The sequence below is a fragment of the Macaca thibetana genome, chromosome 13, assembly GCF_024542745.1.
Source record: "Macaca thibetana thibetana isolate TM-01 chromosome 13, ASM2454274v1, whole genome shotgun sequence".
NCBI classification, from domain to species: domain Eukaryota; kingdom Metazoa; phylum Chordata; class Mammalia; order Primates; family Cercopithecidae; genus Macaca; species Macaca thibetana.
In genome coordinates this window covers 19,423,925-19,447,982 of record NC_065590.1, presented here as the reverse complement: position 1 = coordinate 19,447,982, position 24,058 = coordinate 19,423,925, and the positions used below count along the sequence as shown (strand labels likewise).

Below are 24,058 nucleotides of genomic sequence, written 5' to 3'. Positions count from 1 at the left end.
GGCTGGAGGGCAGTGGTGCAGTCTGGGCTCACTGCAACCTCCACCTCCCGGGTTCAAGCGAGTCTCCCGCCTCAGCCTCCTGAGTAGTTGGGATTACAGGCATGCACCACCACACCTGGCTAATTTTTGTATTTTTAGTAGAGTAATGGTTTCGTTACGTTGGCCCGGCTAGTCTCGAACTCCTGACCTCAGGTGATCTGCCCACCTTGGCCTCCCAAGGTGCTAGGATTACAGGCATGAGCCATCGCGCCTGGCCGGGTGTCTTTTAAAACAGTGTGCTGAGTCAAAACATCTTTTAGACATATTCCTTTTAGAAAAAGCAAACAAACAGAGACCTGTTTAAGGGTAGTAACCAGCATTCTGGATTTTCCTAACAAAAAAAAAAGAGTTTGGAAACCCCAGTTATAAATTTTGCAAATGAATCACATTAGAGGCCTGAACAAGATGGTAGATTATAACAAGGACGATTATAACAAGGACGTCTAAAGTGCGTTGAGAGTTGGAATCTCCTCTCCATGCTCAGAAACAAACAGTGACAGGGTTGAAAAGGAGGTTCAGGGAAGAATTAGAGGAGGAGAGTGTATTAGCTTTATCTCGGGTACCCAATATGTCCCAAGACTACAGGCTACCTTATTTACATCCAACTTTACATTAACCCAGTGAGATTAACAAAAAATGAAAGGTTCAGAAGAGATAAGTACTAGAAAAGTTACACAGCTATTAAGGGGTCGTTTAAATTCAAACCCATATATTTAGAATTCCAAAGCAATGCTTGTCAAATGTAGACTTAGCACCAATTTTATTCTTATAATCACTAAATACATCTGTTTAATTCTCCTAACCTCATGAGAAAGTACTATTGAGTAAAAACATTAAGTAAGAGTAAGAGCAGTGTTCGTAGTCGAGATCACTTTTCAGATTATTTGGAACTTTCTATCTTTCCCGAATCTATTTTCAATGCCAATCAGTCATCTTTGGGTCCGGGAGCATAACCTCCCCCGTCTCCCAGCCCTCCCCCTCTAGCACACAACGCACTAGTCAAAACTGCTAAGGCATTGCCAAATATCTACCACTGTACTCTGATGGCACACAGGGCTGAAAAGATTGTAGAACAAAATCTAACTGAAAAATTATAGGTGATTTTTATCAGTCTGTTTAAATGCATATGCATCCCAGGCATTCCACCTGGTAGTCTCTGTCTCAAAGGCCCATCCACCTCACCACGGCCAGGAGGGAGGGGATGAGGAACAGGGAAAGCCAAAGAACTGATCTTTTCTGAGTTTGCATCCAGAAAGTGGACCACAGAGAAATGGTGCACAAAGTCACTAATTATTATTAATAACTACAATTTATTCAACATTTCCCTGTTCCCAAGCATTAAATAAGCTGTTTTATCTCCCCACAACCATGCTATTAGGTAGGAAATGTTAAGATCCTCAATTCAAACCTGAGGAAAAGCGTGATATGAAACAGAGAGATTCTGTAACCTGCCATTGCCCACAGCTACTGGGAGTTGGCACAGGATCCAAATACAGGCAGCCTGACATCTGTCTGAAGGATGTCAAGCCACAGTCACCATACTCACCTAGTCCCCACATAATCATGGCCCAAAGAACTCGCTTCCTCAATTTTTGCTTAGTTTTACTCGTTCATTCTTTCGAGAAATAGAAGGATGCCAGGCACTAGGCATACAGCTGGCAAACAGTGAGAAAACAACAGACCCCATTTCATGCACCTTATAGTGAAGGAGACAGAAAATGCCAACAAGTAAACAAGCAAAACTAACTGTCAATGGTTGCTCTAAAGGAACACAAGTTGCCATGAGCAGGGAAATAGGAGGGACCTACTTGAGATGACACTGAAAGTCAAAGAAGACTTCTCCAGAAAGGGGGCACCCAAGCCGGGACATGAAGAAAGAGAATCAGACAAGAGCCAGACACACAAGAGCCAACAAGATCTCCAGAAGAAGGAGTGCTGCCATGGGGAGCAAGTGTGGCATGGCCCTGGGGTGCAGGCCAGGCTGGGGGCAGGGACTGAAGCAAGTTGTAAAATTTCTGATTGCCAGGGGCAGAATGGATTCCTAAGGCAGCCACTGTCTTCTGTTAACTCTGGAGTTTTCTGCATCCATTTTGCTTTAAATGAGGCATGCATGTTTTCATGGCTGTGATGAAACCCCTACAAAGGAAGGAGCCTTCTCCAGTTTAGCAATATTTATGTTACTCTTAAAAAACAACAAAGCTGACCCTGGCAGATGTTTGTACTGGGAGGTTCAGATCCATCCAGGCCACCACTGTTAATAGCCCATGGGAAAGTCCCTGCAGTCTCTCAGGGAAGTCATTCTGTGTAGAATCTGTAATTTCACAGGCAAATCCTACAACTAAGAAACAATTAATGAAAATATCTGTGAAGGGTTTAATGGATACAGAGACGAGGGATATAAACAATGTGACACTATGTCCTGTTAACTGACAGAGAACAGAAGGGCTGGAACAGGACCCAGACAGCAGGGTTTATGACCGCCTCTGCTGTGACGTCACAGCCTGGTAGGGAGGGGGCTGCAGTCCTCAGGAAACTGCCAGTGGACAAAGTTCAAACAAGAGTTCCAGTTCCCTGGAACCTGAGTCGGGAGGCCTGCAGTTCACTTTCTGTCTGTTTGCTGGCCAGCACCAGGCTTTCCCAGACAGGCCTATGCTAGAGGGCTGGATAGTGTGGTAGAGTGGTGGACAGAGAGCTGCTTCTATCCACAATGCAGCCATATGCTGACTGAGAGATAACTTTGTGTCTGGAAGAGCCCTCTGATTTCCTATACTAACGGCCTTACACAAGATGGAGGATTTTACATTTGATGGAACAAAGCGCTTAAGTGTCAACTACGTGAAGGGAATTCTTCAACCCACAGTCACCTGTGACATCTGGGATGAGATCTGGAACTTCCAAGCCAAGCCTGATGACCTGCTTATTTCTACCTATCCTAAAGCAGGTAGGTGGAAGGGCTTACAGGGGAAGGGGAAGAGGAGAGTTAGGAAGGTAAGTGGGAAGGATGCATTAGTCATGAAATAAAGAAGTTGATCTGGAAAACTCTACTGGACGGAGTGATACGGCTAAAGAAAGTTACTAGTGGAAACTGAAGCTATACCGAAACATACTAAAATGACACACAAATTTTTAGAATTCAACCTTCCTATGATGTTATGATGTACTTACTTTTTTTTTTTTTTTTTTTTTACTTTCCCAGGAGACAGTGAAAACAGCTAAGAGCAAAAGGGTATACTTGTTTATTTATTCGTTCCCAATCTAGGCCCTTATTGCAAATCTTGTAAAAAGCTGCTTTGAGTGTGTGAGCTAGAAAGGGGATCCCGAGGCTGATTTGGAAAAGAAATAGGGGAGCTTTGGTTCTGCAATGCTGATACCACCTCAGCAGCCCTCCCATCTCACGGTCTGAGAACCATCCTTCTGATTTCCACCTTCCTTTGTGGTAAATTGTGAACCAACTCTCTTATCTCAACAATCAGTTTAACAAACTTGTCTGTAAAAGTAGGACTAGCTTGAGCCCAGCAACCACATCATAAAAATTGGGGGATGATGAGGTGGAAATAGTTCTCTATAAATATTTTTGCATATCTACATATCTACCAGAAATAGTTTACTTGGTCTACACACAAATTATATATACATTTGCTCTTTGCAAAATCAAGCTGTCAAAAACTCTTGTTATACACACACACACCAAAAAATCTAAACCTCAGTATTTTCTGAGACTGTTCAAAACCCTCTTTTGTTCTTATCTCTCAAGATCCTGACAGAAGATTCTGCAGGAACACGGAGGCCTTGGTCTCTTCTTTGTCCGTCTGTTTCATGTTGGTCCTGATTTCCCAAACTTACTCATCGGGAGCCCATTCAGGATCAAATTTGTCTGAATGTAAATTTCTAAAAGTAGCCACTGGTGAGGATCACATCTTATCATCTTAACTTCATCGACAATTCCACTTGATTATCAATTCAGTACCTAAATAATCTTTTCTCTACCTGCCAAATGCAAGTACTAAGATATGGTTCATTTAGGTTTTTCCTGGCATTAATGAGGTTTAAGCAATTCAAAAAGCACACTAAGAAAATTAAATGCTTGCCATCTAAAGTAATATTTAATCATAACTAAAACCATATACGTTAATGAAGTCTATTTTATTAAAAGGAAGAAGAAACAAGCATAGATGGCAAAAATAGTTCACCCTAAATTTTTAAAAGAATAATACTCTGAATGACAAGAAAAAATACATCATGGAATCACTGACCTCTAGAGAATAAATTGAGAAGTCATTCCACTCACCCCAGAACCTCTAGCAACATTTCAATCTGCCCTCATGTTGGCTCATGTCTATAAATTCATTCAATTCATTCATTATAGACATTCAGTGTTGTGGCTATGAATTGTCATAAAACTAGTACAAATGGCTGGAATATTCTTTGCATGGATAACTAAAGATATCTTGACCCTTCGTCCTGTAATAAAAGTTGCTGCCAGAAAATACAGGAGACCAACTCATATAAAATATAAAATATAATTTAATTTATTTCTAACTTATGCCCTTATTCTAGGCCTTTAAAAGCACTAAATTGAGAATATGGGAAAAGGAATCTATAGAACTTCAGCCAGATAATACAGGAAAGATCAACCTAGATCAGGATTCAGAAAGCCATCCTGGCTAGGCATGGTGGCTCACACCTGTAATCCCATCACTTTGGGAGGCCAAGGCAGGAGGATCGTTTGAGGCCAGAAGATTGCGTCCAGCCTGGGCAACATAGGGAGACTCCTATCTACAAAAAAAAAAATTAAAAATTAGCCGGGCGTGGTGGCGTGTACTCATAGTCCTAGCTATTTGGGAGGCTGAAGCAAGAGGACCATTGAGCCCAGGAGTTGGGAGGCTGCACAGAGCTAGGATCCCACCACTGCACTCCAGCCTGGGCAATAGAGCAAGACCCTGTCTCTGGATAAAAAAGCCGTCTTAAAATAACTCAACATCCTCTTAACCTGGATTTTGCCAGAACAACTGGTGCAACAGATATTCATCAAAGGGTGAAGATTATGTTGATAGCACAATATCACTGTATAAGTCAGGATCAGTGCAAGACACAGACAGACTGAAGCTGGGGGATTCCATTCTACCTATGGCCACATTGGCAGTGGTTGGGTCTAGGGCACTGGGCCATGGAACGTGGAATGGTCTTTGCAAAATTTCTGTCTGCTGGGGCTACTATCAGCAGACACCTCCTCAGGAAGGATGACTTCTATCTCCCCACTGCCTTCCAAAACTCAGGCTAATGCATCTCACTGGAGGGATCTAAATAGCCTTCAGAATCTTAGTGGCAAAGGAGTTTAGGGAAGGCCTTTTATAGCCTTTCAGCCCATGAAATATGGGGGAAACAGAGAAAATAGAAAAATGAATACTAAGTGCTAATAGTCAATATCAAGTTCAAACCCTAATGGTTCATTTATTCAGCCAACAAATACTAAGTGTCTCCTATGCTATGTGACTGGGAAAAAGAGAGTTTGAAAGCCATTTAGTCATTTCTCTATAGGAGAACACAATTTGGGGAGAATGCCCTTTCTAAGGACAATACAGCTAAATCAAGAGAACAATAACAATCCAAATTAATAGTTGTGACAGAAAAAAATATATATTTATCAGTCTAATGTCCATTCAAAATTGGAGTATTTTTTAAAAATTCATATTATGATAATAAGATATAAATAAGGAATGTTATCTTCTGAATCCCATTTAAAACCTATCTTTTAAATTCACATAGATGGTCCAGTCAGGGTGACTCTCACCTGTAATCCCAGGATTTTAGGAGGCCAAGGCAAGCAGATCACTTGAGCTCAGGAGTTCCAGATCAGCCTGAGCAACATGGGAAAATCCTGTCTCTACAAAAAGTACAAAAATTAGCCGGGGGTGATTGTGCATACGTGTAACCCCCGCTACTCAGGAGGCTGAGGTGAGATCATTTGAACCCAGGAGGCAGAGGTCGCAGTGAGCTGAGATTGCACCATTGAACTCCAGCCTTGCTACAGAGCAAGACCCTGTCTCAAAAAAAAAAAAAAAAAAAAAAAAAAAAAAAGACATAGATGTTCTAACAAGTATTTGATCATATTTTAAGGAATATGCTGTACTAAATGTCCATCCATCTTCATTTTACATGTGGGATAAGGAACAACATGGACACAGGAGATAGTGGAATTAATACAAAATGAAGGTGATGTAGAGAAAAGTAAACGGGCACCAACTCATCAACGATTTCCTTTCCTCGAATGGAAAATCCCATCCTTAGGATCTGGTAAGTATGGAATAGCCACACTTCACTACAGTCCTAAAATGCACTTAGGATTTTTACTGTCTTTGAACCTTTCAAAATTATAGGCTTTCAAACAATGATTGGTGAGTTTTGTGGTTTTGTCTTTTTTTAACTGTGTCTGGCCACTGTTATACTACAGACGTTTTCTAATGGAATTATGGTTTATACAAAAGTGAGTTAAATTTTGTTTCTCTAGTTAGAAATTAATTTTACTTCAAAAGGATAAGCTCAAGTAAGATAACCCTGGTGAAAGGATTTGAATTTTTTAGGTTCTTATTTATTTGGTTGACTGTTATGGTTAGGAATAGTTCTAGCCAAACATCTCTTCATGGGCTAGACATATTCTCTCACACCAGATCTATAGTTACAATGTTCTTGCAGATGCTTTGACTTGTAGTAGCAATAACAGAAGCAGCAGAACCTGGAAGCAAATAGAGAAAAAAATAGTAGAAATTGATCAAAAACCAATTTTGCAGGTTTGGAACAAGCTCAGGCAATGCCCTCACCACGGATCCTGAAAACACATCTTCCTTTTCACTTGTTGCCACCATCCTTCCTAGAGAAAAACTGTAAGGTAAAAAGCAAAAGGAATTCAGAGCTGTACTCCTTAAAACAACCTTAGTCTTCCATTTCCTCTTAAAACACTTCACTTGTTTAAAAAAAAAAAAAAAAAAAAAAAAAAAAGTCTACCTCTTCACAATCATCAATACACAAATTAATACGAATCCTAGCCAGGCACAGTGGCTTATGCCTGTAATCACAGCATTTTGGGAGACTGAGATGGGTGGATCAGCTGAGGTCAGGACTTCGAGACCAGCCTGACCAACATGGTGAAACCCCATCTCTACTAAAAACACAAAATTCGCAGGATGGGGTGGCACACGCCTGTAATCCAAGCTACTCGGGAGGCTGAGGCAGGAGACTTGCTTGAACACGGGAGGCGGAGGTTGCAGTGAGCCAAGATGGTGCCACTGCACTCCAGCCTGGGTGACAGAGCGAGACTCCATCTCAAAAACAAAACAAAACAAAAAAGTCTCCCATAACGAGGATGACAAAAATGCAGCCTCAGAAAAACTGAACTGTGTGAAATGTATCCACCCTAACATGACTCGCCTGGGCAGTAATAGCAAAAACAAAACAAAAAAAAAAAAAAAAACCTGTTTTTTTTTTTTTGCTTCTTCCCTCCCCTCCCCTCATCATTCCCAGATAATCTATGTAGCAAGAAATCCCAAGGACAACATGGTGTCCTATTACCATTTCCAAAGAATGAATAAAGCACTTCCTGATCCAGGAACATGGGAAGAGTATTTTGAGACTTTTCTGGCTGGGAAAGGTGAGAGAATTTAGTTTTGTTTCCCTTCATTTCTCAAAATCTCCAAACACCCTAGAAGGAAAGAATCCTCTCTTTTGAACGGCAGGGGCTCTACCTTCTCTAATGGAACACTCTCACTTCAGAAATTCTCCTTTCAGAGGGATAATAGGACCTCTGTGACTCATTGCCCTGTTTTCCATCCCATCTTCCAGTGTGCTGGGGCTCCTGGCATGAACATGTGAAAGGATGGTGGGAAGCCAAAGACAAACACCGTATTCTCTATCTCTTCTATGAGGACATGAAGAAGGTGAGCACAGTGCCATCTAATGTGTGCCCACTGGGCCATAAAACATTTAAGTCATAATGTATTGACCCCATCAGGGACTCAGATTGATGTGGGGAACAGAAAATTGCTGCACTTCGTTGGCTACAGCTGTCATTTGTCCAAATGCACATGGCTGATCATGAGTTTAAGTATCACACAGTCTCACCTGCAGCTTCCTGGTGCTCCCCAGGATGCTGCACATCTCCCTTACAGGGAGGTTATTACCCAATATGGATTGTGTAATTTCTCCCTTGCATATCTATTTTAAAATGCAGTTTAGCAGGAAAAAAATCCTAGCACATTTTGGTTTCTTTGGTTTTTTGTTGTTGTTGTTGTTGTTGTTGTTGTTGTTGTTGTTTTAAGACAGAGGAGTTTCACTCTGTCGCCCAGACTGGAGTGCAGTGATGCGATCTCAAGTTACTGCAAGCTCCGCATCCCAAGTTCAAGCGATTCTCCTGCCTCAGCCTCTGGAGTAGTTGGGATTACAGTCGCCTGCCACCACACCCAGCTAATTATTTGTACTTTTAGTAGAAACGGGGTTTCACCATGTTGGCCAGGCTGATTTTGAACTTCTGACCTCAAGTGTTCTACCCACCTCCGCCTGCCAAAGTGCTAGGATTACAGGCATGAACTACCGTGCCCGGAGTTTTTGGGTTTTTTTATTAGCACTGAGGAACATAATACGGTTTTTTTTTTTTTTTTTTTTTTTTTTTTTTTTTTTGAGACGGAGTCTTGCTCTGTCGCCCAGCCTGGAGTGCGGTGGCCCGATCTCGGCTCACTGCAAGCTCCGCCTCCCGGGTTCACGCCATTCTCCTGCGTCAGCCTCCCGAATAGCTGGGACTACAGTCACCCGCCACCACCCCCGGCTAATTTTTTGTATTTTTTAGTAGAGACGGGGTTTCACCGTGTTAGCCAGGATGGTCTCTATCTCCTGACCCTGTGATCTGCCCGCCCGGCCTCCCAAAGTGCTGGGATTATAGACGTGAGCCACGACGCCCAGCCAATAGCTTTAAGAAACAGTTTAGGAAGTGGTTCAATGGAAAATGGATTTAGATTCAAAATTCTTGAAATCAAGTTCCGTCAATTCTTGGTAAAGACACTTAACATCTTGGGGGCTTAGTTTTCTTAAATGTAAAAATGAAGATAATAAGATTTACCTATTCAAGATTTATTTGAGGACTAAATATCAGTGGATGTTTGTTGTAAATAATCATCTACTCTGCTACTTTCTGTGACCCCACTAAATACAGAGCTCTATACAGAATTATAGTCTCTGTTCTTGAATTGGTCATTGAAAGCCTTGATACTCAACAGGTACTTCACAGACTAGTTTGCATAAGCTACTGGAGCCTGCTCTAGGCCTGCTAAGTCTGGAGTTTTATAAAATTCCCACGAGATTCAAGCGCACATCACCATTTAGATGCACTTCTCTAAGGTTCAATCACTGCTGGGCCTTGTGATATCAGTGATTTCTACAAAATATCACAGGAGTGGTAAACACAGACCATTTTCATGTGGTTTTTAAAATAATTGTTATAGCTCCAGGATTTTCAGAAGCATGACTAAAGAACCAGCAGAACAACCTATGAGGTTATCAGTATAAAATTCCCTCCTTGTGTTTACATTGTTTTTACTTGGTACAACAGTGTTGTGCCCCATAGGAAGACTCCGGGCAGATGATGTTTGCCTACGGCGTGTATCATAGCCGTGTCAGAGAAAGGATATGTCGCCGGGAATCGGGCTCTTTTGCTTAGTTAGACCCTAGCGTATTATGCATGCCAGGAAGAAACTTTACCGAAACAGGTAATCTAACCTCAGAGTCCCTAAAACTTTTTAAAATATTGCTGTGATCTTGTTTGGGAATGTCCCCTCACAAAGCTCACAATTCTCAGTACTCTGATTCCTAGTCTGTGTGAGGTCAATTAAAGGAAACATTTCTGACATACAAGCTTTTACAGCAGAAGCCCACTACAGACACAGTGGTCGGGGTAAGCGCTTCCACTTTCCCTTCCCACCCGCTCCCTGCTCCCAGAGACGGAGGAGTCCCACAGCCACAGTGATGTCACAAGGTCGTATGTCCCTCTGATGAGAAATCAGTGGTTACACTGGAACTGAGCTACTCTCAGTTCCACTTGACTTGGTGGTCTGGTACCAGAGGTACTAGCCATGGGTACCTCTTGACATATGCAAAAAATAAAAATAAAAATTTCTCTCCCCTCCTCCTGCCATCACTGCAGTCTGGGGACATTTCTGTCAATGTCAGAAACAGGATATAGCTTCCTCTTGGTCAGGTCTTTAATCTTCTGCTCCTGTGCTTCTGAAATGTCTTGCGCAGGGCTTGTGGACATAACCCTGGCACACTCCCTCAGTGAACCGTTCACTAGGCACTGTACGTCATTGTCTGGTGAATGTTTCACTAAGCTTACCCAGTTGATTACATATTAAGGGGAAAAAATTATTAGTGATTCCAATTACTAAAAAAAGAACAATATGGGTCATCACGTTAAAATGAGTCATTTGAGCATTTGTTAAGATTTGATTTTTATTTTAACTCGAATATGTTACCGGTTACTGTCATTAATCCATCACAATATTCTTTTTAAACTAATTCTATTAAATCATTACTCTTCTTTTGACTCTGATCATAGAACCCAAAGCATGAAGTTCAGAAGCTAACAGAATTTATTGAGAAGAAACTAGATGACAAAGTTCTAGATAAAATTGTCCATTACACTTCATTTGATGTTATGAAACAGAATTCAATGGCAAACTATTCATCGATTCCTGCTGAAATCATGGACCACTCCATTTCTCCATTCATGAGAAAAGGTTTTTATAGTTTCTTTTCGTTATAATCTTAAAAGAACTGTCAAATATTTTATAGCATTTGAGAGGAGTTTTCTTTCCTATGGCTAGGAAAAAATAATATCTTTAATAAATGATTTGGGGAAAAGAAGTATTTAAGAAGCCACTGATAAAATGAAAATAGTATTTAATTAGCCAATTATTATTAAGATTCAGAGAGTAAGATTTGATGTCTAAATCCAACCACTTATCCCCACTTTCCCTTAAGAGTTCTGGCTAATAACATGAAAATATATGGAATTAAGTCAGAGAGGGGAAAGAATCCATTTTATAGTCGGTTCTATGCTATCAGATTCAGTCATTCAAAGGTACTTACTGAGGGGCTTCTATGTGCCAGGCACTGTTCTAGTCACTGTTTGCAGCAGTGAACAAAACACAAAAATTCATTCCTGCATGGAAATTATATTCTAGTGATAAGCAAAATAAAAGAATACATAGATAACATTAAGAAAAATAAAACTGGGAAAGGTAACAGCGATTACAATCAGAGAATTTGGGGGAGGGGTCATATTTTTTCTTCTTCAAATGGTACCTTGGGCCTCCCAGAAATAGGCCCTTCTTGGTCAGCTTACAGCATGGGAGCTATAGTCATGAGCACCCACCATGCTTCGATGTGCAGCAGGGCACAGAGAAAGACAAGAAAGCCTTCAGGCCTGCTGTTGTAACACAGTGGTCTTGCTCACTCACTAATGCAGCCAGGCGGTAAGAGGCTCTCCTCGTCTCACAAATCAGACAGGAAAGTCGTCTTCCCTTCAGGATAAGGAAGTGACAGGATAGCAAGAGAAACGTTTTGTCCAATACTGCTCTTCCTGGAACATGGCATAGAAATCATCACACAGAAACAGGAGAACAGGGAAGTACAGACTCTTCCAACAACTACTGACCCTCTCCCACATAACTGTATTTCAGGGGCAGTGGGAGATTGGAAGAAACACTTCACCGTGGCTCAGAATGAGAGATTTGATGAAGATTACAAGAAGAAAATGGCGGATACCAGACTAACTTTCCACTTCCAATTCTAGTAAGGAAGAAAAAGAACTAAAAATATTTTAGTTTATTACCCAGTATATTTAGGTAATAATGAAAGTTTAATTCTCACAACAAATGATATCGGATTCCAGTTATCAGAATAGTTTATTGTGTTTGCTCTTGTTCACTCTACTAAAAAAAAAAATTAAAAAGGCTGGGGGCAAGGTGGTGACAGGCAGCAGGGTGGCAACATGGAGAGAGGGAAGCTCAATAAGTCACTAGTTACAATCCTGATATCATTGCCAATTATCATATTTACATTTCCTACAATCATGTGCTTATTAACATATTGAAAATGCTTCAGTCCTCACATGATAATACACTAACATTTTCAGATTAAGTTTTCGTTCAAGTTAATTTTTAAATGCATCACTAATGTGTAAATAGAGACTGTTCGTTCCAGCAATTTTTTGGTGGTGAACTGTCAAATGACTCAGTTTCCTCTTGGAACCCTCCAAGAAAAACTTCAGGGTCCTAGTGTAATACATCTGGCCCCATTTCTCACCAGCCTATATATTTAACTGGACTCACTCTCCCATCTTCAGCTAATGCTACAATCCTGGAGTCACCTTTTGACTCATCTTTCCCAGTGCCGCCACAATCCATTCTCATCTGTCAGCAAAATCTGTCAGTTTTAATCTATGAAATCTCTTACAGTATTTCCATCTAACCATTCCTTGTTTTCCTTCTATTTCTATAGCCATCCTTCTGGTTCAGAAACCTTTTACTTCTTGTCTCAACTAATGTAATAGCTTCCTAACTCCTTTCTCTCTATTTCACACATATGGTAAGGTTATTTTCCTTAAAAAGACTCTTATTATGTTGTTCCTTAGCTCAAAATCCTTCAATGACTGAATTTTCACTGCCTGGAAGATAAATCCCAAGCTTTTAGCTATGAATTCAAAAGCAGCTGTAACCATAATGACTCCAGCCTTCACTTCCAGCTTCACCTTCCAAACCACCCCCATATTCCAGCAAATTAGCCTACTTACTTGTTCCTAGTCACATCTTACAGCTTCCTACCCTCCCAGTTTTATTTATACCAAGCCTCCTCCTGAAATTTCCTTTCCTTTCTTTCTACCTACCCAAGACATATAACATGCTTCAATAACCAGTCCCTTCCTCCTACAAACCCTACAACCTGGAAAGCACTCTTGCTTTTCCGAAGTCCTCTACACTTGGGGTAACTCTTCTGTGATGAAGATTAAAGTGTATTATGGCAACTCTCGTGTTTCTGTATTGTCTCTCTTTGCTTATTTTAATTTTTACTTGTTTGCTTTTTTCTCCAAGATAGGGATATTGCTGTATATTTCATTGCACACCAAACGGTATATAACACGCTCAAATATAAATGGCTGAAAAAACATGTCAGGGAAATTCTAAAAAGCTAACTCTTATATTTCAAGCAGACAGTCCCTAAAAGCACTCTAATTTACAGCTATGATGTTCAATATGCTAGACACTAGTCACATGTGGCTATTTAAATTTAAATTAATTAAAACAAAATACAATTATAATTCAGTTCTTCATTTTTACCAGCCAACTTTCAATTGCTCAGTAGCCATGAATGGCTAGAGGGTATCATATTGGACGGTGCAGATTCTAAAACATTTCTAACATCAGAGAACTTTCTATTGGACAAGATTTTTTTTTTTTTTTTTTTTTTTTTTTTTTTTTTTTTTTTTGAGACAGGGTCTCGCTTTGTCACCGAGGCTGGAATGCAGTGGCGTGATCATAGCTCACTGAAACCTCCACCTGCTGCGCTCAAGGGCAATCCTCTCACCTCAGCCTCCCAAGCAACTGGGACCAGAGGCTCACACCACCACACTGGCTAATTTTTGTAGAGCAGAGTTTCAACCCTGTTGCCCAGGCTGATCTCAAACCCTTGAGCTCAAGTGATCCTCCCACCTCTGCCACCAGAGTAGCTGGGACTACGAGCATGCACCACCACTCCCAGCTACTTTTTTTGTTTTTGTTGTTTTTTGTAGAGACAAGATTTTGCCAGTTGCCCCAGGCTGGTCTCGAAGTCCTGGGCACAAGCAATCCACCTGCCTTGGCTTCCTAAAGTGCTGGGATCACAGGCATGAGCCACCATGCCCAGCCTACCTCTTACTTTCCTGCAAACCCCCTCCATATCCCCAGCAAGCAAAACCAATCTCTGTGGTTTAGTTACTTTAGCTCCAGCCCCAACTAGACCAACTCGGTTTGGTCTTCACTTGGCCTATTCTCTCAAGTCTTTTGAAACTAGTGATTAGGATATTATATTCTAGATCTATTCAAGATTATTTCCATTTCATCAGAGAATTAAAATAATGCATTTAGACTTTGGAACCTTTCTGATACATTGCGTTTGTAAATACAGGGTACACATTTGGTGTTTTGCCACACCAAAGCAATAACCTTTTACTTCTGTGGAGGAGGTCTGGACTTGAACCAAGAAAATATTAAAGGAAATCAAAGCTCATGTGTAGAGATGCAAGAGGTAACGTACTGCAATAATATAAGTATTACGATTCTATGTAAAGTATTTAGAAACTCATACACTTTGGCAATGTTAAGAGGAGATTTTATATGACTGAAAGGCCTCAGGAGGCCACCTGGATCCTATTTATCTCTGAATAACCAGTAGGAACATAATTTTAAAAATAAATACATGTCATACTGTTTCAAACTTAAATCCAGTGTTTGAGAAATGAAAATTCACCCTAGAATTAGAAATACCACATGAAACAGAAAATTACAAAGTAGATGGTTTCCATATCACCTAACTTGAAGTGCTAACAGAAACAACAGCATACTCAGGTTGGGTGCCACTGAGAACAAAGGTGGCTCATTATAGCACCCTTCTGCACTGCATTGAATTTTTTTTTTTTTTTTTTTTTTTTTTTTTATGAGACGGAGTTTCACTCTTATTGCCCAGGCTGAAGTGCAATGGCTTGATCTCAGCTCACTGCAACCTCCGCCTCCCAGGTTCAAGTGATTCTCCTGCCTCAGCCTCCCGAGGAGGTCAGATTACAGGCATGTGCCACCATGCCTCGCTAATTTTGTTTTTTGTTGTTGTTTTTTGTTGTTGTTGTTGTTGTTTTTGAGACGGAGTCTTGCTCTGTCGCCCAGGCTGGAGTGCAGTGGCACGATCTCGGCTCACTGCAAGCTCCACCGCCTGCCAGGTTAAGGCCATTCTCCTACCTCAGCCTCCCTAGAAGCTGGAACTACAGGCGCCCACCACCACGCCCAGCTAATTTTTTTGTATTTTCAGTAGAGACAGGGTTTCACCGTGTTCACCAGGATGGTCTCAATCTCCTGACCTCATGATCCACCCGCCTCGGCCTCCCAAAGTGCTGGGATTACAGGCGTGAGTCACCGTGCCTGGCCAATTTTGTATTTTTTTAGTAGAGACGGGGTTTCTCCATGTCGGTCAGGCTGGTCTTGATCTCCTGATCTCAGGTGATCCACCTGCCTCAGCCTCCCAAAGTCCTGAGATTACAGGCGTGAGCCACCGTGACTGACCCATAACCTTTAAAAATGCTTTGAATTAGACAAAAGTTGTTCACTTTTTTTAGAATGTTTTCCTACAATATATTTTTATTTAAAAATTTTCAAATAATGGCCGGGCGCGGTGGCTCACGCCTGTAATCCCAGCACTTTGGGAGGCCGAGGCGGGCGGATCACAAGGTCAGGAGATCGAGACCACGGTGAAACCCCGTCTCTACTAAAAATACAAAAAATTAGCCGGGCGCGGTGGTGGGCGCCTGTAGTCCCAGCTACTCAGGAGGCTGAGGCAGAATGGCGTAAACCCAGGAGGCGGAGCTTGCAGTGAGCCGAGATCGCGCCACTGCACTCCAGCCTGGGCGACAGACCGAGACTCCGTCTCAAAAAAAAAAAAAAAAAAAAAAAAAAAAATTCAAATAATGAAATATCTATTATTATTTTAACTTCAGATTCCAAATTATGACAAGTCTACAAGTATTTATTCCATTACATTCACCTAATTATCTTATTTTAATTGTTTACCTAGACTATGAAAACCGCGATAGTCATCATTTAAAGATATGAAACTCACCATTGCAAAATTATAACCGAAACAGTTAAAAAGATATGACCTAACCAACTCCTCCATTTTGCTTCTAACCTCCAAGTTGTCCTTGTTCATTCCTGGACGTGGGCCAAACTAACTTTGGGAGGAATTTAATTTCTACTTTAGTTTTGAAACAAGATGATAACAGTCCTTTCCCAAAACAAACCTTACTGCCTGTGGACTAAACTGCCTAAAGCCACAAAATTAGAAGTTATAGTAATTTTACTGAATAATTCAAGATGTAGCCATTTTCCTTAAACCAATATCAATATCTTATTTATTAAATATTACACAAGCAAAGATCATTCTGTTTTGGGCTGGGTTTATAGTTTTGTAACCCCTATGCCAAATTTTGACCTCTTATAGTATTTGGCAGGGATAAGTATAAAATTGCTTGATCAATAAATGCAAATAAAAATATATTCTGGGAGTTCTCAAGACATTTCTAACATTACCAATAATTTTAAAGCCAACTTATTTATTTAAAATTTTACTTAAGTTATATAACCTTGAAAAAGCTTTTGACTAGTCTTTTTTCCTGATAAAAGTATTTGATTCAAGCGCTTTTTTCTTAAGTCAATTAATTAGAGCTCATATATATGTATGCAGTAAACCATTGTGTACACAACACATAAATACATAGATACATTAGGCATGCCAATAGAAGTACATCTTATAGATTCATAAAAACCTTTTTTTCTTGTCTTAGACTTTCAAATTCTCAATAATCTGTGTTTGCTACCCTAGGCAGTTGTCAGATAAGCAGGCCTAAATCTGCATATTGAAGGAAAACAACTCTTAGACAAAAAATCAGATAGCAAAATTTACATCTTAAAGTACTGAGAGAAAAAGTCTAATGGTGCTAGAGGGAGATTAAAGATGGATGCCAAATCAAACATAAAATTTATAGAAATCTATCATAAGATTGTATGAGGAGACCAGTTTTATTTAGCTAGGAACTACCTATCTTTTAACTGGATCTCTGAGCTCTGGGCAGCGCCCACAGTGAATCCTGGGTCTCCAAAAAAGGAGAATTACTATGAGGCTAGACCACGTGATGCTTTTACAGTGCATTTTAAAAAATTCTTTTTAAACAAAGGCATTTCTAAGTGTCTAAACTACACTCTTCCTTAGAAATCCAAGAGTAGCCTCTGTTGCGATAACTATTCTAGTTAATAAATCAGGTAACACAACACGAAAGGAAGCAATTTAAGAGCTGAGATGAACTTGTCTGCTTACACTCCCAGGGTTCCATAAGGGAAAACAGGTCTCTCCCAAAGGGAGTCTGGCACCTTCTCCATCTTCTTTAAGAAACCCCAGGCTATTCAACAGACACATGAAAAAATGCTGTCATCACTGGCCATCAGAGAAATGCAAATCAAAACCACAATGAGATACCATCTCACACCAGTTAGAATGGCGATCATTAAAAAGTCAGGAAACAACAGGTGCTGGAGAGGATGTGGAGGAATAGGAACACTTTTACACTGTTGGTGGGATTGTAAACTAGTTCAACCATTATGGAAAACAGTATGGCGATTCCTCAAGGATCTAGAACTAGAAGTACCATATGACTCAGCCATCCCATTACTGGGTATATACCCAAAGGATTATAAATCATGCTGCTATAAAGACACATGCACACGTATGTTTATTGCGGCACTATTCACAATAGCAAAGACTTGGAATCAACCCAAATGTCCATCAGTGACAGACTGGATTAAGAAAATGTGGCACATATACACCATGGAATACTATGCAGCCATAAAAAAGGATGAGTTTGTGTCCTTTGTAGGGACATGGATGCCGCTGGAAACCATCATTCTCAGCAAACTATCGCAAGAACAGAAAACCAAACACCGCATGTTCTCACTCATAGGTGGGAACTGAATAATGAGATCAGTTGGACTCGGGAAGGGGAACATCACACACCAGGGCCTATTATGGGGAGGAGGGAGGGGGGAGGGATTGCACTGGGAGTTACACCTGATGTAAATGACGAGTTGATGGGTGCTGACGAGTTGATGGGTGCAGCACACCAACACGGCACAAGTATACATATGTAACAAACCTGCACGTTATGCACATGTACCCTGGAACTTAAAGTATAATTTAAAAAAATTAAAATTAAAAAAATGGGGAAAAAAAAAAACAAAAAAAATCCCAGGCTATTATAAACTATTTGAAGTCCCTCATGCAGCAGAGGGTGCAAGAGAAAGGAGAGACAGCACCAGTAAATTTAGAAAACAGAATTCAGTCAACTGAAAAGAAGAAAACTTTCGCTCAAAAAAGGAACGAGGTCCTAGGAGCAAAATAAAAACTTGAAGGCCTTTTAAATACAAACACACATACACATGCACATATACACACATGTTGAAAGTTATCTTTTAATTAAGCTGACTTTTAACCACTGAGCACCTTTTAAAAAATCCTTTTAAGGCCGGGTGCAGTGGCTCATTCCTGTAATCCCAGCACTTTGGGAGGCTGAGGTGGGCAGATCACCTGAGGTCAGGAGTTCAGGACCAGCTTGGCCAACATGGTGAAAGCCCATCTCTACTAAAAATACAAAAAATTAGCAGGGCATGGTGGCATGTGCCTGTAACCCCAGTTACTTGGGAGGCTGAGGTAGGAGAATCTCTTGAACCCAGGAGGCAGAGGTTGCAGTGAGCCGATATCGCACCATTGCACTCCAGCTTGGGCAACAAGAGCGAAACTCCATCTCAAAAAAAAAAAAAAAATCTTTTTATATTTCATGACCATATTTCAGCTAGAACAAATTGCTGCTATTTCAGAAGTACCAAGTATCAAACCAGAAAGGACTTGATTTAGGAAAAACCAGGCTGTCATGGTGGAAAAAAGAAGGCAGAATCCTTAGCTATGGAACTGCAGTGTGGGATGACAGCCATTGCTATTCCAGTTTAGCCTGCCTAGCTAAAAGGTGGCCTTGTTATATAAATAAAACCCCTTAAATAGTCAAAATAAAAAACCTTCCCTTTCCACCGCCTCCCAGCACCACCTTTTGCCAGCCATTTTTCTCCCAACACCACACCACCTTTTTTGTATGTGGAAATTTAGGCACTTCGAAGGCCTTGTTCCCCATAATTTGGAACTTTCCTTCAGATGTGATCAAGTCAGATAGAGTTGATGTAACCCAAATGGGAAAAAGAACAAAACAACAACAAAAACAGAAACAAACTAATAACAAGAAAAACAACAAACTTGTACGATTACTGAGCACTCTAGTGGTAAGGAGAAATTAAGACCCGCTGGTTGTTAACCTTTATGAATTGCCTTATCTACATTCTACTACTGATCTTCCGACATTTGAAACAAAAGATCAGTTTCTCAGAAATTATACACTTGGTTTATCTTCCACTTTCTCTTCCCTCAGAACTAAAGGTTTTTTTAGCGTAGGCGCCACCCCTGGAGTTTCCAGTACACCAACATCAGCCTGGGGACCACATCCTCATCAAAAGTTGGAGAGAAGGAAAACTCAAACCAGCTTGGGAAGGACCCTACCTAGTGTTTCTAAACACCGAGGCCACAGTTCAAACAGCAGAAAGAGGATGGACTCATCACACCCGGGTCAAAAGAGCACCACCTCCTTCAGAATCATAGACAGCTATTCCAGCACCAACTCCAACCAAGCTAAAGCTAAAATGGGTTTGATCCTCTTATGTTGCATCCCTTTCTTTTCCCCTTCTATTGTTAGTCCTCTCATTATTAATGCACCTAGGTCGAGTTCACCCCAAACTATTACTTCTGATGCTTGCCTTGTGATGCCCTGTGGAGATTTGCCAAGCCAGAGGAAACTCTCCACTTCAGAAAAGTATCTTTGTCCTTCCTAGCTCTCCTCAGACTGGAAATCTGTTAACTGGGATAAGTTAGTCTGGGAATAGTTTGACAAAGATTCCAGTATGAACTGGAAATCTTGTCCTCCTCGAGCAGAGCTTTTCTGCCAAAGTTGGTCCAATGCTCTATGAAATACTAAAGAGCAAGGATGGACTGCCCCAACTAGTACTTGGAGTTTCTTGAAACCATATATTCATTTCACTAAAGGAGTTACCCCTCCCAATTGTCAGCTGAACCAATGTAATCCAGTACAGATGACCATCTCTGCTCCCCAGACGTCTTCCCCTTCATTAAGCCTATTCTATGGTATCAGAGCAGAAGTCTCAGGGAAGGACTCCATAGGATCCTTTGAAATGTGCTTCATTGCTTCCCCACCTCCTGCACCCCTTCTCCCTCTCCTAAGTTCTCTTGTTATATACCCAATGATAAAACCAAAGTAGCTGTTGTAGAGGTGAAAGATTTAAAACAAACTATAGCAATTGAAACAGGGTATCAGGACGCAAATTCTTGGCTGGAATGCATTAAATATTCTGTTCGCACACTAAACAAAAATGACTGTTACACTTGTGCAATAGGCAAGCGAGAGACCCAAATTGTCCCCTTTCCACTTGAGTGGTCCTCTAACAGACTGGACATGAGCTGTGTGGTAGCTCTCTTCCAGAACCCCACTGCCTGGGGCGATGAGTCATGCAGGACTCTTTCACTGCTGTTCCCAGAGGTCAAGAGACCTACAGTCGGCCCCTGAGGGCCATCCGGCCTCCAGCCCCTGATGTTAACTTCATTGAGATCATACCTGCTATGAAGCCAGTTAGAATGAAGAGGTGAGCTAGCAGCCCTCAGGTATAGGCATACTTTCTACTGCTGTGGTTCACAGCCACTTAAAATGATGTTGGAAGGTGCAGTTTAAAAACTTAGGTTCTCATCATGGTGCCAAAACCAGAGCAGTGGGAATGAAGGAAAAGGGAAGGAGGATTCACTGACAGAACAGACACTGTTGGTCTCACCATTGATTAGTCATCTCTCAATCAGTGTTTATTTTTAGTCTCCCAACTAGAAATTATCCTTCTTGAAAGATTCTTAGCATAGTGGTCAAATGAGGTCTGCAATCAGATTGCTCAGGTTCCAGACCCCACTCCACTTTTCTCACTGTGTGAAATGTCAGCAATTTATTTAACTGCACCTCAGTTTCCTCCTCTGTAACTGGAGCTACTAATAGTAACTACTAATAGTAACTACTTCTCTTTTGCTTTAAGAATTATGTGAGCTAATGCATGTGAAGCATTTAGAAATGTGCTTGGGGCCGGGCGCGGTGGCCCACGCCTGTAATCCCAGCACTTTGGGAGGCTGAGGTGGGTAGATCATGAGGTCAGGAGATCGAGACCATCCTGTATAATACCCTGTCTCTACTAAAAATACTAAAAATGCAAAAAAAATTAGCCAGGCATGGCAGATGCCTGTAGTCCCAGCTACTCGGGAGGCTGAGGCAGGAGAATGGGTGAACCCAAGAGGCGGAGCTTACAGTGAGCCGAGATCACGCCCCTGCACTCTGGCCTGGGCAACAGAGTGAGACTCCATCTCAAAAAAAAAAGAAATGTGCTTGGGACATCATCCGCAACCAATGAAAGCTATCAATTATAATGTTGATGATTATTATAATTACTATAAATCGTTTCATAAAGTCTATGTGAGGATTGATATTGCCCAAACCATGTCCTGTTCCTCAAAACTTTGTGTTCTGTCTGCTTTTGAGTTATCTGGGCCCTCAGTGACTTGTGTGGCTTTCATGGGAGTAGAAACATTGCTCTCAGTCTCCCCTTCTGCAGCAGTGGGATCTGGCTCCACTTCCTCTAGTGTCCATACACATCTGCGTTCTCCCTACCCCTTTCATACAGCCCCAGCTGAGTTTTTAAATCTTCAACCTGCTACTTTGAAAGTCTGTTTTCCATTCTATCATTGGATGTCGACATCCAGGGCAAACAAGAAAACCAGGGGGAGAAGATAACAATAAACAGCTAGAAAAGAGTAGCATTGAAATTCAAACTCAAATTTCACATTTGACAGATGGTCTTTAAACTAATTGCCTAATTAGCATATCTACTTGGATGCCTAATAGACAACTCGAATTTGTTCAAATATGCCCAAAACATGGCTTGTAAATATCCTACCTGATCTTCACCCCTAGCCTTCTGCCACCTTGATTAACAGTCCCACTATTCAGAGTTACTCTGGCCTAAAACCTAAGAGTCTTCTTTGAACCCTCTCTTTCCCTCATGCCCATATAAGTGCAACAGAAAATCCAAGTTGTTCCTCAAAATTGGCACTAATTTCAAATGTTATCCTAATCCTATCACTGTTCATTACCTCCTTTACAACCCCCCTCACCCACAGCACCATCACCTCAGAACCACTACAAGTCTTCCTAACAGCTTCCACTCCTATACACCTGCTCCAATAGCCTCTTTACACAAAAGAGCTAGAATGACCTTCTTGATGCATAATTCAGATCATGTTTCCCCTGCTTAAAACCAACCAATGCTTTCCCATTTTGCAAACAACACAGCCCAAACTCAGCACAAACTTCAAAGCCCCCAGGAACTGCCCAAGTCCTTTTCAACTGCACCTCCTACTACATGACCTTGGCATGTTTGAGGAAGAGCAAGAAGGCAAAGGTGATTAGAGAATGCGAAGTGACTACTACCCACTAGTCATGACTCTCTAATCACCTTGGTCTTCTTGCTCTTCCTCAACATGACAAGGTCATTATCATCTATGTCAGTTGGGAATCCAACAGGACAATTCAAAAAGGGATTGTTTACAAAGATGTGAGCAGCAAAACCAATAAGGAATGGTTAGTCTCCCAGGGCTAGCAACGGTGGGAAGCCATTTTCATTCCTAGAACTAAAAACAATTAATATTGCTCATTTATGCACATATAGCCTATGTCTACTACTAATTCAACAAGTGACAATTTTTCTGTCTTAATTACAATTGCATCATTCCCCCTTCCCTGACCAGTGCCTAGCATAATGGTTAGTGCACGGTAGATGCTCTGTAAATGTATACCAGACTGAAGGAACTGCTACACAATAGCTTCTCCTATCTTATACTCTTCTAGCTGAATCCAAAGTCTATTCAACAGTCAATTGTGGGATATCCTTCTCGGTCCCTAAGCCAATGGGAAATATCCACTCTACCAGTGCCTTCTCTGACCGTGTCCTGGTCTTTAGTTGGTGCTAGTGTGTGTGTGTGTGTGTGTGTGTGTGTGTGTGTGTGTGTGTGTGTTGTGTGTAATATATACAATATACATACTCAAATATATAGTATACAATATATACTATATACACATATATAGTATACTATGTATACAACATATACATAGTATACAATGTATGCTATATATTTTATATATACAATATATAGTATATATAATAGATTTGATATATTTGTATATAATATATATACAAAGTATATATTTATTTATATATAAATATATATACTTTATATATTTTTTTTAAATATACAATGACAGAACAGCTTCATGAGGCCACTGTTCTTCAGATACAGTAGAGATCAGTCATTCTAAACACGTAAGTCACCTTGTTTTGGACACGTCCCAAATTCAGTCCTATAATAATAGATAATCGGAAATGAGTACACCTAAAACTCAAGCTGGACTGAAGAAATCAGATTATAGCTGTGATTTCTTATATGATCCATAACTTGATAAAGATCTCAGTTTCTGGTTTAATTTTATATGAATAGAAACAAGGACTCCTTAAGGGTTTGAATAAGGCACTCTGAGAATTAAAAGATGAATTATATAAGGGATAGGATTATATCTTCTTCTGGGGTTCTAATGTAATTTTTCCATCTTTATAGAAGGGTGTTTGGTTTACCAAGAGTAAAATTTTGATAGCGAGCAAAAGTTGTTTACTTGGAAAAAGTAACAGTATCTTGAAATAGAGCACACAGTGACCAAATCTTTGAGAAGAAGGTTGCTTGCAAATACCTTACTGAGTCTCCTAAAAGATGTACCGTATTAAATCAATAGATAGTGACTCATCCACAATGGAGTACGAATCAGAGCAAATGACTGACGGGCCCACTGTTCTAATCTCCCAGTTGTGTTTATGTGATAGTCTAAATCACATCAGCCAACTATGGCCCTTTGGCCAAATCCACTTGCTTTTGTAAATAAATTTTATTGGGGTCAGGTGTACTGGCTCACACCTGTAATCCCAGCACTTTA

General features: G+C 40.7%; 2 protein-coding genes across 4 annotated transcripts in view; both read left to right on the top strand.

The window, feature by feature from the left end:
* Positions 1 to 24,058, top strand: part of GCC2 (GRIP and coiled-coil domain containing 2) — a 673,733-nt gene that overhangs the window by 535,806 nt on the left and 113,869 nt on the right. The gene's annotated exons all lie outside the window — the stretch shown is intronic.
* On the top strand, positions 2,502 to 21,164 carry SULT1C4 (sulfotransferase family 1C member 4). Of its 3 annotated transcripts, XR_007718585.1 has the most exons (9): positions 2,508 to 2,980; positions 6,208 to 6,333; positions 6,828 to 6,925; positions 7,558 to 7,684; positions 7,876 to 7,970; positions 10,637 to 10,817; positions 11,763 to 11,874; positions 14,245 to 14,364; positions 19,349 to 21,164. XR_007718585.1 is itself a non-coding variant. In XM_050753103.1 (7 exons), exons 1-7 carry the CDS (start codon positions 2,827 to 2,829, stop codon positions 11,873 to 11,875), a joined length of 894 nt encoding a protein of 297 aa, XP_050609060.1. In that variant the 5' UTR covers positions 2,502 to 2,826; the 3' UTR covers positions 11,876 to 12,788. The 3 variants fall into 3 exon arrangements, 2 of the variants coding, with proteins under 2 accessions (XP_050609060.1, XP_050609062.1); XM_050753103.1 differs by lacking the exons at positions 14,245 to 14,364; positions 19,349 to 21,164 and having other exon boundaries at positions 2,502 to 2,980; positions 11,763 to 12,788; XM_050753105.1 differs by lacking the exons at positions 6,828 to 6,925; positions 7,558 to 7,684; positions 14,245 to 14,364; positions 19,349 to 21,164 and having other exon boundaries at positions 11,763 to 12,788.